The sequence below is a fragment of the Eucalyptus grandis genome, chromosome 4 (genome assembly GCF_016545825.1).
Source record: "Eucalyptus grandis isolate ANBG69807.140 chromosome 4, ASM1654582v1, whole genome shotgun sequence".
NCBI classification, from domain to species: domain Eukaryota; kingdom Viridiplantae; phylum Streptophyta; class Magnoliopsida; order Myrtales; family Myrtaceae; genus Eucalyptus; species Eucalyptus grandis.
This window is the reverse complement of record NC_052615.1, coordinates 35,063,557-35,085,031: the sequence shown is the minus strand read 5'-3', so window position 1 is coordinate 35,085,031 and position 21,475 is coordinate 35,063,557. Positions and strand designations below refer to the sequence as shown.

The following is a 21,475-nucleotide window of genomic DNA, read 5'->3' as shown; positions in this document are numbered from 1 at the left end:
GTCGGTCACCCCACCTTGTTCATGGTCGAGTGACGAGCACCATCAAGCGCTTCAGTTCACCGGAGGAAGGGAGGAGTGCCAGCTGTTTCTTGAGCTTTGCCGACGAGCAAGTGGCAACAGCATACCATTTCTAGCTAGGTAGGGATTACGCTTCCTTTGGGCATTCCTTTTTTTATCCTTCTCTTCGTGCTATTGGGGATTCAAAATATTGAACTCAGTTGATGAACTTAGTGTTTGAGTATGTGAAACTGAAATGGGTTAGTGATGGATGATGACGTTTAGAGCTGATAGGTCACGTTTTGGCTGGAAATGGTGTTGGTTCTGAGTTGAAAACTCAAATTTTGCATCTGTATATCACGTGTTTGCTAAAATGTCTAAAAGAAGACCGAAAACTTCCTATGTTCACGCTCTAATCGATTGCTGTTTTTGACGAAATCTCGATGAAACAAAGCCATTTTTCTGCTATTAATGGTGTTTAAGTCTGTATGCATCGTTTTCAGGCTAGGATTCGTTTAGAAGCTGAATCAGAATGCTACTGTGAAGTCTGCATATCACATGTTCGACAAAATGCTTGAGAGAGGTCGAATCACATTCGTCGTTAAGACTTCTTTTTCTTTCGTATTGTTTGAATCTCGTTTGATTTTCGGGTTTTTCTATGTCTTTTTATGCAATTTTGTGGAAATGATTGGTTGTCCTCGAGTTGGCCATGAGTCTTCCTCTCTGTCGGAAACATTCCCTCACAGGCGCACCCCGTGGTTTGAGGCCACCCAGTTAGGCTATTCCTTCCTCATATTAACATTTTCGTGCTTGTTTGTTTGATGGATGGCTGGTTTTAGAAATTTAGGATCTGTAGGCATTCATTTCGTTAAACTTTGAGGTCGCTGGAATGAGCGGTCAGGTGTTAATGGATTGGTATAAAATTAATTCAAATTGCTTGACAGAAATCTTTTTTGAAAATGAACATGATTATGTATCGAAATGATACTAAGGGGCTGCATGGTAACGTTCCTGTTTTTTTTTTTTTTTTTTTTTCCGAGGAACAGAAATAATAAAAAAGTATTTTGTTAGGAACAGTTTTGAACAAAAGAACGCGTTTGGTAACGTTTGTTCCGGGAATAAAAAATGAATAGAAACACGTTTGGTAATTTTATTCTTTTTTGTTTCTTTTAATTTTTTAATATTTTTTTTTATTTTTCATTTTTTCCTTTCTTTTTTATTTTTCTTCTTTCAGCCGGTCCCCGACCTCCGGCCTCCGACGACCAGCCAACCCTCGACGGCGTCGCCGGCCCTCGACGGCCGGTCGCCGGCCCATGGCCGAGGCCGGCGACCGGCCAAAAAAAAAGAAAAAGAAAAGAGAAGAGAGAGAAGAAGAAGTGTTTCTTCAAAATTGTTTCGGAACAAGAAGTAACTTTTTGTGTTTCTTTTTTCGCTCTAATTTTGTTCCGGGAACAAAAAAACAAAAAAGACGCGTTTCTGTTCTTTTTTTGTTCCCATGACAAAAAAAAAAAAACAAAAAAATGTTTAGAAACAGAAAGAAACGTTTCCATGCGTGCCCTAATTGATTAATTAGTATAATCAAATCACGATCCTAGATTCTCTAGTTTCGTAGGAAGTGAGATACACTCCATACTTCACTTGGTTTACTATCCAACTCCAATAGGTTAATGATGACTTCTTATTACAAAATTCTTATGAACCCCTCAATGTTACACGAAGTATGGGTTTACGAGAGTTTATGCTTGATCATGGGCCGTAAACCGTCTTTTAGGTAATACCCTAAACTTATTTCGCCCCCCTCCCGAGGGGGTAGGTTGCGACAATTAGCAAATCAATTCGATTTGGAAGTTTCAGCATGTATTGGATCTATTTAATCAAGAATCATAAGTCATTTCAAATCTAATCTTTCAGTGCGAATGTTATTAGCATTCATGTAGCTCATGTAGCAAAGTGGTTCTATATGATGTTTTGCTAATTTTAATCATAGTTTGCTTCGATTTTAGCAATCGAAATAGGTTTATTTTGATCAGCTCATTTTTAAAATGAATCTAAAAAATATTAGTCGTATGATAATTTTAGAAATTGAAATAGGTCTATGATGACTCTGTTGAACTTCAGAAACATGGCTTTAGTACAACTTGTTGAGTTTCGGAAGCGCAACTCTAGTATCAATTATTGGACAAGACAAGTAAGGTTTACTTTTAAAAAAAACACACTTTTATTGATGGAGGCACTCTTTTACAATGTTGATTGGGAGAACTCTGCCACACACTTTGTGCCAAGCATAATCTCTCACTACTTATGGGACCTAAGCTCACTCACATACTCTTAGATGGAAGCCAAGCTCAAGCTCTACAAACGAGGTTGCTTGGGTGCTTATAGGTTTAAGGGAGTGGTTATGCCTCCTAAAATATTTACATATTTCTAGTAAAATATCTTTCTAGGAGTATCCTAAAAATATTCTAGATGTTTCTAGATAATTCCTCCTTAGATATATCTAGATAACATCTCCCTAGATATTGCTAGAAAACAATATCCTAGAAATATTTCTATTTTTCAACAAAATTGCTAGGTATAAAGACATAAGAAGGGTAAAAAAATTTGTATGGTTTTTACTTTAATGACCAAATTTTTTCAACGAATTACTTAATTAAGAAATTAAAAAAAAAAAACTATTTAAGTGCCTCCAATGAGAAATTTTGGTCAAAAATATTACATGGCTTTTATAATAAAAACTTAATATGAGTGGGAAATTTATTTATTAGAAACCAGTCCACATGAGCATCATAAACAATGTGGCATGAGTCAACATGACTAGCCTTCCAAAAAATGACGTGGCAAGACTCCCATTCCCAAAAATGATGTTGCACGCTTTGGGTGCATTTGGTAACCATTTTGTTTCCGGAAACAATTTTTGCTTAGAAATGATTTATTTTATTATATTCTTAGGAACAATTTTTGAGTTTTTGAAGATGTTTGATAACTGTTTAAAATTTCTATTTCGAGATAGAAATGCATTTGGTAGGATTCTTAAATTTTTAAAATTTTATTAGTACTTTTATTATATATATATATTTCCATTTCTCTTCTTCCTCCTTCTTTGTGGCCGACGACCAATTAAGCAAGGTCCTACGAGCTTGTCGGAGTGTCACCCGGCCATTGGCAAGGCTCGACCTCACCCAAGTGGTGCAAGGTCGCCTCGCCTAGGCTAGGCAAGGTCTAGCCTCATCGGCTAGGCAAGGCTTAGCTTGCCTTGGTTGGGTGAGGTCAACCTCGCCTAGATCTAGCGAGGCCAAGCTTGCCTAGCCATGTTGAGGCTTGGGCTGACAAGCCTCGCGTGGCTCGGCGTCACCGAGTGCTGGCGACGCTTTAGCGAGGTCGTCGGCCTTCGTTTGGCCAATTGCCATGCTAAGGCTGGCAGGCGGCCAAACGGAGGAAGAAGAAGGTTAAAGAGAAGAAGAGGAAAGAGAAGAAAAAAGAAAAAAAATTGGACTTTATTTTAGGAATTGTTCTTGAGAATAGGAAACAACTTCTTTCTTCTCTGGATTCTATTTCAAACTACTCCTAGGAATACAAAAAACCGATTTTTATTCCGAGAACAAAAAATTTATCAAATGGATTTCTTTTTTTCTTTTTTGTTTCAAGGAATAGAAAAATTATAATCAGTTGTTCCCAAGAATGTTACAAAGGAGGAGACACAGGCCACTAAAAGAAGTGGAGGAGGCTAAGAGGCATACAGAGGAGGAGGTGTGGCTGGCGGTGGAGGAGGTGGAGGAGCTCTAGGACGCCACCACCGCGCACATTGCCCGCACGTCGAGAGAGGAACAATTGTTACAAAAACGCACACTTACGCTTGACTAATCCATCCGCCGCCTCTATGCCTCCATTGGTGCTCAAGTGAGCAGCAGGCTGCTGGATTCAAAGCTCGCTGACTTTTAACCCATCTTATACAACAGGAGATATGCAGCTATCTTGGGCAACAGAAGTTGCAGTGCGACAGTCAATGACTTTTAAACTTTAACCTACTTATTTACCATATACATCTGAGAAGTAGGTTGGAGTAGGACCATGCGGGAAGGAGGAAAAAGGATTACCCCCTTCTCTAGCAACCTAAAGTGGGGTTATTGAGAGAGAGAGAGAGAGAACTTGCCTGGAACCCAATAGTGGGAGCTGCCTGGAAGGTTCTAATGGAGGGTTGTTAATACCTTCACATTTATGACATTTTACTCTAGCAAATAATTAAGGGATAATGACACAAATAATTCATAAATTTTGACTCATTGTGCAATTTAGTTTCCGAACTTTGCACTTTAGCCCAATATAGTTCCTAAATTTTTGGTGATGTTTAAACTAACCTCAAGACTATATAAAAATAACCAATGTTATCCTTTAATAAATATAAGTTCAAAGATAAAATTGAACATTTTCAGATAATCCAATGACTAGTTTCAACATGTACCAAAAGTTTAGGGACCACATTGAATAAATTAAAAATTCAGGATCACATTGCATATTGTTTCATAATTTAAGGATCACTTGTGTCATTTTCTCAATGATAATAATCTTTTGAACTAATTAGTGAATGAAAAATATATTTATTATCGATAACAATTCATATCTTCATAAATTTATTAATTATTTTTTGTTCATTCAATTTCATAAGTGATACAAACAATCCATTTTAAGAAAATATTTTTCAAATAAAAAAACAAACAGAGCCTTTTAAGTCTACTAATTGTATAAAGAAGCCATGAGCTTTTGCCTGGTTATTATAGATTAGCAGAAGAAAGACCTCATCAAAAGACTCGCATTCAAATGTTGTAAACCAAGTATATTGTTAGTAACTTCTTTATTTTAAATATGTCTGAAATATGGTCAAGCGAAACCACAAAACCAATTTCCATGTCTCTTGCTTAGATTTGGTACTTGCGCATCTCAAATCTTATAGTTGCTAGGTAAACCAGAATTTTGAGGCATGGTTTTTATTTCGGAGGAAAAATCATGGTTTTTACAGTTAGGTAAACTAGTTATAGCTGTATTTTCAAGTTTACTTCATGATTAAGCTAGCCACCATTCTTGATATAGTCGAGGAGAGATTTAGAGAAATTGGAAAATGGATCACACTTTCCAACATCTTTTTGTTGATTCTGTAATTTGGTTGCAAACTGTAGCTACTGTGAAGTTGTCCATTGTAGAAAAAGGGAGAGCAACTGGACTTTTCAATTTTCTTGCTAGTATTTTGCGAGGTCTTAAACTCATAGTTAATCTTTTGCAGTTCACTTGGGCTTGTTTTTCTTTTGACCACAAGTATGGGAAGTGCAGAAAAATATCACAAATGAGGTCTTTTGAGGAAGGCGTGTTCATTATTGCAGATATCAAATCATATAGCTCACACCAAACAAGAGCTGTGCAGGTATACACCAATGTATCAGAATCTTTCATCAGCTATTCCAATGTTTAAATCTCACACACAGACAATAGATTTCAAATTTCTAGATTCCCTCAATTGAAAATGGAGCATGTTCGATCAGAATGCAACCTCTTTTGTCCCCTGAAAGAATCGACCAGATGGACCGCCCTTCGGCAACAAGGCCAGACTCACGGGACCCTCTGCACCTTCCTCAGGAGTCAAGAAGCCGCTGTTGCAATTTATGTCCGTCTTGACAAACCCAGGGCAGACGCAATTTATACGAAACGTGGGGTAATTGGCAGCTATAATCCTAGTATACGCGTTCAAGGCCACCTTGGAGACCGCATATGCTGATAGTTGAGTCGGCCAGCCTCTGGTCTTTAGAGAACCTTTTTAAAATCTTCTAGAAACTCCTTTAATACCTCGTCCATTTTTCTTCTGTGAGGTTTTCAGCATTGCTGAACACTTCTTTAGCCCAGCCTTCCGGTAAATGCTAATTGCAAGGTCCCAGGATGATTGAAATGTTATTCATCGTCAGCGATATAACCACGGAAGAGCATTTCAATAGACTAATGTTCTAGATAGAACATGTCAAAATAATTAACCACTTGGAAGCACAATATAAAGCAATGAATTCGAGGAACATATTTCACTTCTTCATAACAGTATAGAGAAATCTGAGAGAATTCATTCATTGTATAAAAAAGCACAGTCAGAAATCTCTTTTGCTTTTCAAAGGCAATATCTAAACTCTCATAAGACCTACATCATGCAAACAAGTCTAGCTTAAAGCTTGACCAGTCACATTCTAGCGTTCTCTTGCAAAAATGAGGCTTTGCATCAAATGTGATAGCTTAAGTCGAGAGTAAATTTCTGTTCTTACGGTACTGAGAAATAACTTTGAAATCATATACTTCTTACCTCTAGCTTCCCCTCCGATGAGGAAACATTGACAATCGTGGGCAAGTCTGATGGTTGAAGGAGGCCAATGAATGTGTCAACCATCCTTTTGGCACCATAATAGTTAATGTTTAGGCACTCTTCAGTTAACTCATATGTCTCTGTCGCAATATTACTCCAATCGACTTGTTTCTGCATCATCAATTGAAAATTTTATGAACTAGCATCAGAAACACAACAATGAATATGCATTTTGAATCGCTCTTTGTACCACCTCATAGAAGGAGTTAGCCGCAAGAAATTCCAACAAGTTATATCGTGTTTGGATCAGAATTCAACTTTGTACCGGTTGATTCCCAAATGGTTTTTCTTTGCGACGTTTCTTTGAATAACCACGTTTAACTTACTAAGAGAACGATGTTACAACTTCAGCTGTCATTTGCATCATACTCGTATTGAAAAGAAACTCCTTTCAATATCTTCACTGAGAAACCTAGTAATGCTAGAATTATGTATCAAATTTGCGCTCATAAAGGAAAGCAAAGCAGGAATTCAAGTTTGATAATTTTTCTTTGGTCCGAGAGGACAAATTGTTTGGAGCTGAGAAATCTTGTAATAAGAATTGTGAATTCTTTTGTTAGATTGAGAAATTAGTTTGCGAGAAATTACGATGGTCAAATACCGTATGAATTATCGCATGTAATTGGAGCCGAGAAACACTAAGAGTATTTGAGTCACTTGAGTGTGATTTTAATTTATGTTATTTTGTATCATTTGATCTGTAGTGCAATCTTGTGCTACTCTCCTTATGGGATAAGTCACACCAGCCAAGTCACATAAATTCAGTGTTCGATTTATTTAATTTGCACAAACAATTCTCTTTGCAATGAACCTCAGGTAGTAACTGCTTCTAATTTTCAATCCAATTAATGTTTAAATCAAATTTCTCCTCGACCAACATCATGATAAGAGAAACCAAGAGCATACCTTTCCAATGCCGGAAACTCTCAAAGCATCTGCATCGAAAATGGATCCGCTGACACCAGCATTGTTCACCTGGGAAAGAGATTTTATTAGCACATTATTCTTCTGCAATAAATGCATAAGGCCAACGAGTGTAAAGGTACTCAAGAAATCCTTTTCCCTTGTAATATAATGAAAAGTAAGTAATGAATTACGACCATCCGTCAATTTTAAACTGATTAGATAATGCCCGAGCAATGGGGCTGAACAAATCTGCATTTGACCCTTGCATCAAACAGTACATTGCACAACAGAAGGTAGATCAATGCAGCAGTGCATACTCTATGTCTTGTACTCGGATTGAAACTACATATACCAGAAACCATTCAAGAAAAGAAGCAATTACAGTATATTTTAAGCACAATTTTCTGTCGAGTTCATCGAAGCCCTTACTCATTATGAAAATATTGTACCTCAGACGGACAAGGGAAGTTCAAACATATCCCGGGTTAAGGAATGGTCGCATTTTCCTCACTAGTCACAACAACGCAAGAACTTCCAAACACGTCAATCTCACATACAAAAATATCTATCTATAGTCAGGGGCCTTTTCTTACAGGATACCGGGTGCGCAGGGTCGCCCAACCCATACAAGGGCTTTTTGCCTTTACATGTAGGAAACGCTCATGGCACTAGACTAGCATATTTTATCACAAACCATCAACTCTGAATACATGTTCGGGATATGACACTCTTATCTTTGTCGGTCCCGAAATAAAGACGAATTTCTGAGGTTTACCAGAATATCCAGCTTTCCAAATTTGCGCTTAACAAAGTCGGCAAGAGACGAAACACTGGCAGGATCAGAGACATCAAGCTGGTGGAAAATGACATGATCGGAGAGACCACACTCTAATTTGAGCTTGTCAATAGCTTCAAGTCCTCTCTTCTCGTCTCTAGCAGTGAATACCACCACAATCCCTTTGGAAGCCAAGAGCTTGCACACTGCAAATCCAATCCCCTTGTTAGCTCCTGTAACAACTGCACACCTGTAAAAAGAAGTACAGAATAAAAGGGATAAACAGATTTGCAGAGCAAAACGAAACTGGAAGAAATAAAAAGAGAAAAATGTATGAGGGTGATGGGTTCATTACCTCTCAGATTTGGAGTCTGCCATGGATGATGAACTGGAAATGAAAACGGGGTCAAGAAATGGAGTTTGGCTTGGAGCTAACGAATCATCGAGAGAATCAAATACGTAAAATTTGCGGAATCACAAGAATCCAGAAGGTCAGCATCGTTAGGTGGGCAGAGTAGACATCATTAACATCGACGCACTTGTCTTTTTTCGCAGTAAAACGACGTTAATCTTAATCTAGCACTTGCAAAGACAAGACCTGATATAAATTAACTGATATAAATCAAAAGGCCAATTATTTTGCTTATCTTAAGACATTCGCTTCTTAATTTAAAATTTATAGAGAGTATAGATGTGACTCAACTGGGAGCTACCTGGTGTTTAATAATGACATCTATTAATGTTAGAATATTTAAATAATAAACAACGTATTTATCTAATAAGTTAACGTTTTAGAATAGTTGGTAGTGGTCCATAAAATTTCATATGATATCAAAGCTGTAGGTCCCGAGTTTAAATCTCACAATGCCTCATTTGCCTCCCCAATTAAATTTCCATGCTTAGTACTATGCAAAAGACTAGATTAAGCATGAATGTAAGTGTTAGAATATTTAAATAATAAATTATGCCTCTTGCCCCATTTGGTTTAGCTTTCCCAAGGGGCTCTAAGCTCCTAAACCCCTTGGGAAAAATATTAGATGTTTGGCAAGCATTTTTGGAAGCCCATCGACCAAATGTCAACATTCCACAATTCTAAAATAGTTGGAGACTTGCTTTGAGCTTTTGGCATTTTGAAAAAGTAAGTCTATTTCTATTGTTCACCCGTTGACTTTTTTTTTGGGTTGACCATTCATCTTCCTCTTCCCCAGCAGTCATCGAAGGCTGATAATCACTGCCTGGGTCGTGTGACCTTAGGCAGCCGCTGCCTATCCACCGACAGTTGGCTAGCGGTTGGTAGGTAGCAAAGCTTCATAGGATTTGATTTGATTTGATATATATATATATATATGGATAAAAGCCCTTTGCAAATGTAGGGTTTACCCAACGGTATTTACACCAAAGTCACTTTCCAGTGCACTTTAATGTTACAATTTGTTGAATACTAAAGCATTTCGAAAAACTCCTTTACTACAAAGGTATTTACATTTTCCCAAAGCCATTTATTCAAAGTCAAACCAAACATGCCCTTCATCTAATGGCTTAAGCTTTTAGAACGGTTAGCAGTAGTCCCACAAAATCCCACAATTAAAACCTATTATATTGTAAACTTGGTGTATTAAAACATCATTTTGTTAAATTATTCGTCATTGCTTTTGCAATAGACAATAGAAGAACAATGTCCTTTTGTGTCCTTGTTATTTGGTGTTCACAATTATTCATCCATTACATTAAGAGTTTCTAGTTTGACATCTGCGAGATTCCATGTCCAATGAAAGTTTGACTCCTGAAAGTTCCCTAACTCCCTCGTCTTATGAAGCTTAGCATCCTCAGATAGAACCTGCCTGAGTTAGACCCTAAGGCATTCAATAGAATGATATATTTCATTTTAGTTTTTCCGACAACACGTAATTAGATATGCTATGCATCTTAAGTTCAGTAATTGTTTGAGAAAGCCAAAACCTTTGGCATGGTCCTTGTTGCTCAACAGAAACCATACAATGCAACTAAGGAGTCATATTCTGTCTACATAAAAAATAATCCAGTTGTTGACACGAACAAGCACATGCTTGACAAGGAAGCATGTGATGGGAGAATAGTAACAATTCGAATAATATTGAATTAACATAACGAAATAAAATAATCTCTCATCTTGTGTAAACCTAATATGAATCGATATAGTAGAATAAACTAAATACCAAGCACGCAAACACAAGAAGTTTTTTTTTTTTTTTTTTTACATGGCTCAATGTGAGGAGATCAAAAACCACGAGATCAGAGTCCACCCGAAAATCTTTACTATCAACAAAATTTGGTGAACAATGTTCTTCTCTAGCAAATACTAGAGGTACATAGCATCAAATATCTCGAGAACATAATTCTTGGCAATACACATGAATTTCACAAGAGATCAAGAATAAATCTGACAAAAAACGCAGGTTTTGATCAATCCATGAAAAATCTAACGTATGGAGCTTCAAACGAAAATCAAACCGTTCAGATTCGAGAATATTGCATCACAAACATGCTGACAAAATTTCAGCTCAATCGAACCACGAATCAACCTCTAATGCTAGCTTGATGTAAATTAGACTTTACTCAAACCCCAGATTTTCTGCTTTCTCTTTTTCTCTTGTTACTACGTCTTTTTGCGGCTACCACTTTTAAGATAGTGAAAAAACCATATTTCTACATATGACTTATTATATGAGCTCAAGCTCTTTTGAGGCTTGCAACTCATTAGGCTTCCTTCACATAGGAGTGAATCCAGCTAACAAATCTCCCCCTCACAACAATGTGGAGGGATTCACCATCCCTGCTATCAATTGGCAATATTCAAGCTTCTCTCTTGGTAGAGTCTTCTTCATCATATTGGCGCCATTATGATCTGTATGAATTTTCTCAAGTTCCAACAACTTTTTCATCTAGAACATCTCTTATCCAATGATATTTAAGATCAATATGTTTTGATCTAGAATGAAAAGATGAATTCAACAAAAATCATCATCACTTAATATCTAAATAGGTTTGGTTAAGCTCATACCAGAAGGAGAATCAAACATTCAAATCAAACAATTAGCTAGACTAAGCTAAATTTCCTAAGAATATCTTAATCATGCAAATCTAGTAAAATAGACATGCTATTTGGCCGAAATCCTTGTTGAAAAACACCTTAATATGCTTGACTAAATAGATAATCGAATTCAAAATATCCTGCATTCTACTAGTGTTTTTCCAGAAAATAAATTAGTAATCAATCAATTTCATCAAAATCTACAGAGAATTTTGATTATAGATTGAAGTATAGACTTCATTAGGTTATAATCTATCAATGGTTATTAATTGATCAATTGAAATTGATTGTGAAGACTTCCAATGAACCTACCTTAAATTATTTGAACTGATAAAGCAATCAAAGAAGGTGGCCGGAATTGAATACTTCTAGCGATCAATCAAGGAGTGCCAATCACCACTACCTCGAGAGGACACCAAAGAGGGAGGTTGTGCAGACGAAGGGAGAAAGTTGCAGGAATGTGGCTGCAGTTCGGTTGGAGCGACACCAGGAGAGGGACGACGCCAGGCTTGAAGAGAGAATTTTTTGAAACAAAAATTAGAGAGAAAGTAGAGAGAGGGAGACTTGCGCTTGTGGTTACAGGCTAAATAAGTTAATGGTTAATTAGTCATGGACATCTCTTCAAATGGGGCACTTCTTCCGAATGGTGGACCTTGTGGTTGCTTATCTGTCGGGAAGATAGCAGTCTAGACTTGTGGACCTTGGGCGTTGGACAAATAACATTTAATTCAACATATAGGATAGGTTGGCGGAATATCTCGATTAGTACACAAAGTAGACAGAAAATCTCAGCATGTTACGTACACAATTTTTTTTTCTTTTACGAGGATTTACATACAAAAAAAATCGTACTTTGAAGTAATATATTTCTTTTTTTCCTTTTTTTTTCTTCTTTTCATTTTTTTTTCACTGTAGCTGACGAGCTACATTGAGGCTTGCTAGCCACTAGGTAAGGGCTGCTAAGCCCTCACTAACTACTGGTGAGTTGCCTTGCTCAAATCTAGGCATGGCTAAGCGAGGCCAACTTTGCTAGCCGTGGGCAAGGCTACCATAATGGTCTAGGCGAGGGCCACGACTCTTGCTAGATTCAACAAAGTCTTCACGGCCCTCACTAACCATAGTGAAAGGAAAAAATAAGAAGAAAAAGAATGAATAGAGAAGAAAGGAAAAAAAATATATAAAAAATTATCCGCATCAGCATTGGCCACTAAGACGGTTGGTATTGACATTGGTAATTTCCTATCAAAATTGACTGGATGTAGTACATTAGTAAATTGTCAAAAGTTTTAGAACTAAATTGACCAAATCAAAATGTTTAAGAATGAATTGGCATAAATATAATGGGTTTAAGATTTTTTAGTAATTATCCCATAAATTAGTTAAACTCTTACCGTTTAACGGATATCATAATTATTTCATTTTTAGAAATATATGAACTTCGTACGATGTTCACTAATGCTTTTTAGCATTTCTTTTTGCTACCTTATTTCCTCGAGCAAAACATTTTTCCTCTAAATAGTAATCTCGTGTCGTTTACTTTTAACCTAGTCATAATAGCAACATTCTATTTGAAGTGGCTCATTTTGTACCAAAAAAGCCCATGCGCGTATTTTTCACCAAAAGGGTTAACTAGCTACCCCTTGTAGGAGCCGTTTGTAGATTATCTGTTAGAAAACAGGCCCACAATCTAGTAGCGACGAACTAGACAGCAGTCCTCCAACAGGATGGACAGGTCTAGTTGTAAACGGTGGTCCCTAACAGATTGATGTGAATTCGCTGGCGCCGACAAGAGAAGAACGAGCACATGAAAGCGACCTTGTTGCAAACGAGAACCTAATGCTCTAATGGTTTTTGTGCATGGTTGGTTGGGGTCAAAGCTCATCAATTCATCTCGAAGAAAGTCGTGACATTTTGTTAATGATCCTCGAGAGATCAAGCTAATCCGCATCTCATCCTGCACCACTTATTATATCAATAAAATGATTTTCGGGTGTATTAATATCGAGGGTGATTCTTTGTAAAGGACCACGACCATAACTAATGTAGAAAATTCTGACCTTCACCGTTTGTTTTGATTCCTTAAAATTACACAATTTCTTGCCCGACTCTTAAACCTATATCATCATCTCGTTTTCTGTGACTGCATAATTTTTGTGGTGTGATTAGGGCTAATTTTCTATGTCGAGTGACTTTATTATGCATTGCTAGTGTGTAAAATTCCAAAAGAGGAGCCGCCCCAAACACTGGCGGAGCGTTCACGTAATGAGCATCAGAGTTCACATGGTCAACGTCACAACTGAGCACGTACTTTGACCGTTCCAGATTTACGGGAAAAAGGATGCGGGAAATAAATCCGAGGCAGACATGCAAGAACCACTCGTCTTGTCATTCCATGTTGATCGCATGATGGGCAATTTAATAAACGGTATTGCATTCGCCTGCTGTTCGTTAACTACGCATTTTATTCATCTGAATTGTGTTTCAAACCAAAGGAGTTTAGTCATAACCTTTCATCAGAACTCTGATTGTTCCTTCCTAATGAAGAAACAACCTGTAACGCCCCCGCTGGGCAAAAGCGCCAGCTTCACGGGACTCTCCGCGCCTTCTTCGACGGACAAGACGCCTATGTGCTGATTGATGTCTGTTCTCACGTTGCCGGGGCATACGCAGTTGATGCAGAAACCTGGGAACTTCCTGGCGAGGATCCTAGTGTAGGCATCGAGGGCTGCTTTCGACATGATATATGCGGGCGTGACCGCGGATGTATCCTTCTTGAAATCTTCAAGGTAAATCTTCACCACCTCGTCCACTTTCTCCTCCGTTAGGTTCTCGATGTCGCTCAAAACTTCCTTGGCCCATTCGCTTGACACATACTGAAGGGAAAAAGCAGCAATTGTTACGAGAGAACCTCATCATATAGCTGAGCTCTAGTTAGAGACTCTGTACTATAATATGGTCATCGGTCAATATGGCACCTGATCTGTACCCAGATAACAAAGTTTCAAGATCTGCCAAATGCTTTGGACAATGTTTCACACCTTGGAGATCTACTACAAAACGCAAACAAACTAATTATTTTTTAGAATCCTCTTTTAATGTGCGGGCCCCCAAAATTGAAAAATTAAGGAATGTAGTAGCCGGGACAGCAACTAGAGGCCCAAACAACCCTCCTAAGCTTGGAAAAGTTGCCTCGTGCGATAGAAGAAGGGAGAGAGAGAGAGAGAGAGAGAGATAGAGAGAGAAACAAGAGAGGGAAATGGCGGTGATTGATTGGGGAATAGACCTGCCAATGTAATATGCGGTAATAAGCTCCAATACTCATTTGGGCTGAGGTGGGGCTGTTTGGGTCTCTAGTTGCTAACACAAACATTAGGGCTATGTTTGGTCATCAAAATTTCTAGTTAAAATAGGATAGGATAGGATAAGGTATAAAATCTAAAAATTTTGTTATATCATATGCATTATTTGATGAATCACAATAATAAAGCCGGATATATTTATATCATAGCATGTATATTATTTAGTATAAATGGCATATTAGTATAAATGAATATAAAAGTTCACTGAGACGGAGATGGTAAAAATCTTTCGCGACATTTTTGCCTTCTTTGTTTTAATTTTCCTTTTTTTCCTCTCTTTTTTTAATTATTTCTCCTTTATTTCTTTTTTCCCATTCCATTATTTTCTTATAAAATTTTATTAAGTAGTAAATTGTATCAATACTCCTACAAATATAATATAGAATTAAATTCAAATATAGAAATAAAAATAAGATTAAATTAAAAAATTAATTTGTATTTTTTGTTATTTGAATTTCTTGTACTAAAATTCAAATATTATTAATATTGAATTATGCTTATAATTTTATTAATTTAAGAAAATTGTTATTCAAGAAAAATTATTAGTAAAGTTTTAAATTTTTGTAATTATACCGATTCATTTCTAAACTTATTTTTTTAGTCAATTGAGTCATAAACATTTTACAATTGTGTTAATTTAGTCTATCCAACTAAATTTGGCTAGCCAACGTTAACATGGACATCAGCCGGTGTAGGGTGACTATTTTTCAATAATATTTTTAGAATTTTTTATTAATTTTTTTCTCTGTTTTTTCCTCCTTCATCCTTCTTCCAATGGGGCCGATGGCGAGCTCACCTCGTCGTCAATAAGCAAGGGCAAGCTTGATCTCATCATCGTTGGGCAAGGGTGAGCTCCTAGTGGCTAAACGAGAGAGAGAGAGAGAGAGAGAGAGAGAGAGAGAGAGAGAGAGAGAGAGAGAGAGAGAGAGAGAGAGAGAGAGAGAGCAAAAGATAAAAAAAAAAAAAAAAAAAGTTTAAAAAAAATATCATTAAAAAATTGTTGGTCCACATCAACACTAGCAAGCCAAATTTGGCCGGATTGATTGTATTAGCATAATTGAAAAATATATATATATAAATATAAAATATCATTAAAAATTTGTTGGCCAGCATCCATATCAACAACAACCTGCTAAATTTGGCTGGATTGATTGTATTAGCATAATAGTAAAAGGTTTTAGAACTCTATTGGCCAATAATAATAATAATAAGTGTAGAATTAAATCACATAATTATAATAGGTTTAGACTTTTTCAGTAATTATCCTGAAAAAGAACTATCCCATTATAAATAGTAAAAATCATATCCATCTTTATTTTACCTCCTCCGAGATAATTTTATCCAGGTTATATTATTATTATATTCGACTTTATCCTATATTGAGCATGCATCAAACACATTATATGATAAATTTTATCTTATCATGAATTTTATCCAGACTGTTAAACCCAACCTAGATTCCTTAATTTTCATTATTTGAGCTCATATATTATATGCTTGCATCTACCTAGAGTTTCCCAATGACGGAGGAGACGTTCACGATCCTAAGCGAATCAGATCGTTGGAGGAGGCTGATGTGAGCTTCCACCATTCTTTTTTTATTTTTTTTTTCTCTTTTTTTCCTCCTTCGTCCTTCTTCCAATAACTGGCCAATGGTGAGCTCGCCTCATCGTCAATAAGTAAGGGCGAGCTTGATCTCATCATCTTTGGGCAAGGGTAAGCTCCCCAGTGGCTAAACCTCACCTAGTGACGGCAAGATGGAGCTCACCTAGTCACTAGCAAGGGGAGCCCTTGCCAAAGCTAGAAGAGGGTGAGGCTTGCCCTTGCCTAGCTCACCATTGGCTGACCACCTTAATTCGGCTTCTGGCCCTCGTCTATAATTGGTCGTCAAAGCCAAAGGAAGAAGGTGGAGAGAGAGAGAGAGAGAGAGAGAGCAAAAGATAAAAAAATAAATAATAAATATCATTAAAAATTGTTGGTCGACGTCCACATCAACACCAGCAAGCCAAATTTTGTCGGATGGATTGTATTGGCATAATTGAAAAAAATATATAAAATATAAAATATCAATAAAAAATTGTTGGCCAGAGTCCATATCAACGATGACTGCTAAATTTGGCCGGATTGATTGTATTAGCATAATAGTAAAAGGTTTCAGAACTCTTTTGGCCAATAATAATAATAATAATAATAATAATAATATTATTATTATTATTATTATTATTATTATTATTATTATTATTATTATTATTATTATTATTATTATTATTATTATTATTATTATTATTATTATAAGTGTAGAATTAAATCGCACAATTGTAATAGGTTTAGACTTTTCAGTAATTATCCGAAAAAGAACTATCCCATTATAAATAGTAAAAATCATATTCATCTTTATTTCACCTCCTCCAAGATAATTTTATTCAGGTTATATTATTATTATATTCGACTTTATCCTATATTGAGCAGGCACCAAACACATTATATGATAAATTTATCTTATCCCGAATTTTATCCAGACTGTTAAACCCAACCTAGATTCCTTAATTTTCATTATTTGAGCTCATATATTATATGCTTGCATCTACCTGGAGTTTCCCAATGACGGAGGAGACGTTCACGATCCTAGGCGAATCAAATCGTTGGAGGAGGCTGATATGAGCTCCCCCATTCTTTTTTATTAATTTTTTTCTCTATTTTTTCCTCCTCCGTCCTTCCAATGACTAGACAATGGTGAGCTCCCCAGTGGCTAAACCTCACCTAGTGACGACAAGATGGAGCTCACCTAGTCACTGGCAAGGGGAGCCCTTGCCAAATCTACAAGAGGGCGAGGCTTGCCCTTGCCCAACTCGCCATTGGTCGCTCGCCTTAATCCGGCTTCTGGCCCTCATCTATAATCGGTCGTCGAAGCCAAAGGAAGAAGGTGGGAGGAGGAAAAACAGAGAGAGAGAGAGAGAGAGAGAGAGAGAGAGAGAGAGAGAGAGACTCGCCATTGGTCACTCGCCTTAATCCGTCTTATGGCCCTCGTCTATAATCGGTCGTCGAAGCCAAAGGAAGAAGGTGGGAGGAGGAAAAGCAGAGAGAGAGACCAAAAGATAAAAAATTAATAAAAAATAAAAATATCATTAAAAAATTGTTGGTCAACGTTCACATCAACACCAACTGGCCAAATTTGGTTGGATGGATTATATTGGCATAATTACAAAAAAAAAATTCAAATATAAAATATCATTAAAAAAATTGTTGGCTAGCGTCCATATTAACGATAGCCGGCTAAATTTGGCTGGATTGATTGTATTAGCATAATAGTAAAAGATTTAGAACTCTATTGGCCAAAATAATAATAATAAGTGTAGAATTAAATCGCACAATTGTAATAGGTTTAGACTTTTTCGGTAATTTTCTTGAAAAATAACTCTCCCATTATAAATAGTAAAAATCATATCAATCTTTATTTCACCTCCTCCGAAGATTATATTATTATTATATCCAACTTTATCCTGTATTGAGTAGGCACCAAACACATTATATGGTAAATTTTATCTTATTCTGAATTTTATCCAGACTGTTAAACCCAACCCAAATTCCTTAATTTTCGTTATTTGAGCTCATATATTATATTCTTGCATCTACCTGGAGTTTCCCAATGATGGAGGAGACGTTCACGATCCTAGGCGAATCAGACCGCTGGAGGAGGCTGATATGAGCTTCCACCATTCTTTTCGCCCCATAGTAATTGGTGTCAATGCATGCTTCGGCTGTTTCATAAGACGGTACCAAAATTTTGCTCCAATCGACTTTAGCAGCATCCTGTTCCTGGAGTCACAATCAAGAAGAGCCCCCTTCTTTATAGCCTGATAGTCACGATCTGTCGGTGATAATCTCTCTCTAAGTGCATGAAGAAAAGGATGCAGCCTACTCAAAAAGAACCTCAGCCCGTGCTACCACTTAGTTCGTTCCGCAGACAAAACGTCAGAGGATATGCAGACTAGCAGGGTTCTTGGGAAACCAAGGATCCTCTTACCAGCAGAATGAGCAGGAAAAACGAAGCCTGAATTCTGATGAATAACTATGTCAACTTTACTCAAACAAATTCTGACCTTTGCTTAATCTAGCTAACATGAGTAAGGTGGTATGTGGAAACTTACAGTTTCCAACAAGTGGGCTTGTAATTTTCACGTACCTCAATCGCTACACGTGGCTAGAAAATCATGAACTCAAAAGCTTACCATTTAATAATTAGAGGCCCTGAAGGCCTCTTCATTTATAGTGGCTCCAATAACCCCGGCATTGTTCACCTGCACAAAATTTACACTTGTTTATAGCAAGTTTCTGGATTGGTCGACAAAAGGCAGGGACAGAATGTAATTGGGAATGCATGTATACCAATATATCTAGCTTTCTACATTGGGTCTCAATGAAATTTGCGAGTGATAAAACACTAGAGAGATTGGTGACATCAAGCTGATGGAATATTATGTAATCAGATAGACCAGAGTCTTTGAGCTTTTGAACTGCTTCGAGCCCTCTTTTTTCATCTCTAGATGTTAGCACAACCACAATCCCGCTTGAAGCCAACTGCCTGCATATTTCGAAGCCAATCCCCTTGTTCGCACCCGTAACAACCGCATACCTAAATACCAAGAAGGATAAGAAAGTTCTTAGATAACAGGAAGAGCAAACAAATTGATGGTGTGATGGAACCGATGCATGCGTAAAACCCATTAGAGAAATAGAATACCTTTTTGTTGACTCTGCCATTCGGTTGCAAACTGTAGCTACTGAGAAGCTGTCCACTGTTGAAAAAGGAGAAGCAACTAGACTTTTCGATTTTCTTGATGTAAAAGGTGCAAGCCCTTAGGCTCCGTTTGGGAACAGCTTTCTCAAGGGCCTTTGAGGGTCTAAAGTCCTTTGGGCCAAATGTTGAGTGTTTGGGAACTTTTTTTCAGTTGCCTTTACCAAATGCAAAGCCTTCCCAAGGCTGAATGCCCAAGGCAGGTTGGGGGCTGCCTTGGGCATTCTCGGAATGCTAGCCTTGAAGATAATGAATATTTTTCTTTCGAAATTGTCCTTATTATTTTTTTGATTTTCCGGCTTTACCCCGACTACTGTTCATCGTCTTCATCCTTCCCTTCTCTCTACTGAGAACACGGCCAGCATCTACTCGCAGTCGTCGGTAAAGGACAGGTGGGTCGGCGAAGGGCAGGTGGTCCGGCTAGGGTCCCACGACTCTCCAACAAGGGTCGCCGCGCGGAGGACGCCGGCAACCCAGATCGTGCGCAGATCTGGTCGCTCGATCTGGGTCGCGCAGATCTGGGTCGCGGCGACCAAATCGTGAGCGCCGGCGACCTCTGCGGCGTGGTGGGTCGCACGACGGCTCGGCGAGGGTCGCGGCGACCGGGATCTCACGATCGGGTCGCCGCGACCCATCGAGCGGCACCTAGGCAACCTCCGCACGGAGGTCGTGGCGGGTCTCGCAACCTTCCGACGAGGGTCGCCTCAACTCGCCGCGCCGCGACCTCCGTGCGGAGGTCACCGGTGCCGCTCGATATGGGTCGTGGCAACCCGGATCGCGAGATCCCGATCGCCGCGACCCTCGCCGGCCGTGTCCTCCGCACGAGAACCCTAGCCGGACACTCGCTCTTCACCGGACAGCCTAACCTTCACCGCGCCGCCTCCCCCTCGTCGGACCGCCTACCTTCGCCAGCGGTAACCGCGAAGCCTTGGCCGGCCAACTCTCATTTTTTACCTTTTTTTAATAACAAAAGTATTTTGCAAATTTAATTTATCCAAACACTATTTTACTCAAAGATACTTTACAATGGACTTTCACAAGTACCATTTACCAAACACAATTTGCATTTTGAAAAACTCATTTGACTCAAGTATCTTTACATTTTCTCAAAAACTTTCCCCGAAAGTCTTTCCAAACGCACCCTTAGACTTATACGTCGTCTTTTGCAAGTCCGGGTGCTTGTTTCACTCAGGACCACAAATGTCACAGTATCACAGATTACGTATGCAATGACTATGCAATGACACAGCTCCTATGTCACTGCATACAGAAAAATATTGGGGCGAGAGCGATAGTTATCCTAAAAACTTATTGAATATCCAATTTTATAGGCAGAAGAACACTCCAAATGCCAAAATTTAATCCAACGAGATACTTAAGTATTAAAAGTTATGAAAGTGATATTTAAGTGCTAATTTTTTTAGAAAATGGGACATTTAAGAGCCACATTCGGCGAACTCCGCTAGAAATCTTACGTAGTAATTTTTTATTAATTTTGCTTATACGTGGCTCGCTGGAAAACTAACTTAGCATAGAAACACAAAAACGACGTCGTTTTGGCACAATTCGAATAATAATAATAATAATAATAATGATGGAAGATGAAGGCAACCGACGATTGAGGGCTTAGCCCTTGCTGCCGCCCCGTCGTTAGCGGAAAGGTGAGGGGAGGGTTGGCACTTAACTAATCGTCCTTTTATGTCAAGTTTAATGTCTTGGACTCTAGAGAAATCCGACAACTTCTTGATGGCCAATTCACGGGACATGTCTAGAAGGTTTTTCTTGGCCTTTTCTGACTCCTTTCTTTTCAGCCACAATCAGAGAAGATAGAGAAAAGCATGGGGCCTGTTATGCTTTTTCGGCTATAGCGTCGGTAGCCCTGACCAAGAATCCCCGGAGAGACATTGGTGACATCAAGCTGATGGAATATTGTATAATCGGATAGACCAGAGTCTTGAGTTTTTGAACTGCTTCGAGCCTTCTTTTTTCCTCTCTAGATATTAGCACAACCACAATCCCGCTCGAAGCCAACTGCCTGCATATTTCGCACCAAATCCCTTTGTTCGCACCCGTAACAACCGCATGCCTAAATACCGAGAAGAAGGATAAGAAAGTTCTTACATAACAGGAAGAGCAAACAAATTGGTGGCGTGAAATCAGTGCATGCGTAAAACCTATCAGA

The 21,475-nt window shown here is 38.1% G+C and overlaps 2 protein-coding genes across 2 annotated transcripts; both read right to left on the bottom strand.

Moving 5' to 3' along the window:
- Positions 1-5,360: 5,360 nt before the first annotated feature.
- LOC104442079 ((+)-neomenthol dehydrogenase) lies at positions 5,361-11,761 on the bottom strand. Its single transcript, XM_010055375.3, is given in 8 exon segments — positions 5,361-5,799; positions 5,802-5,837; positions 5,840-5,900; positions 6,329-6,499; positions 7,295-7,363; positions 8,070-8,319; positions 8,425-8,500; positions 11,452-11,761. Coding segments are annotated over 7 exon segments (885 nt in total). The 5' UTR covers positions 8,448-8,500; positions 11,452-11,761; the 3' UTR covers positions 5,361-5,524.
- A 1,820-nt stretch (positions 11,762-13,581) lies between these two features.
- Positions 13,582-19,346, bottom strand: LOC104442078 ((+)-neomenthol dehydrogenase). The gene is given in 5 exon segments (XM_010055373.3): positions 13,582-14,012; positions 18,132-18,314; positions 18,728-18,796; positions 18,885-19,131; positions 19,240-19,346. Coding segments are annotated over 5 exon segments (879 nt in total). The 5' UTR covers positions 19,260-19,346; the 3' UTR covers positions 13,582-13,652.
- Positions 19,347-21,475: the final 2,129 nt, after the last annotated feature.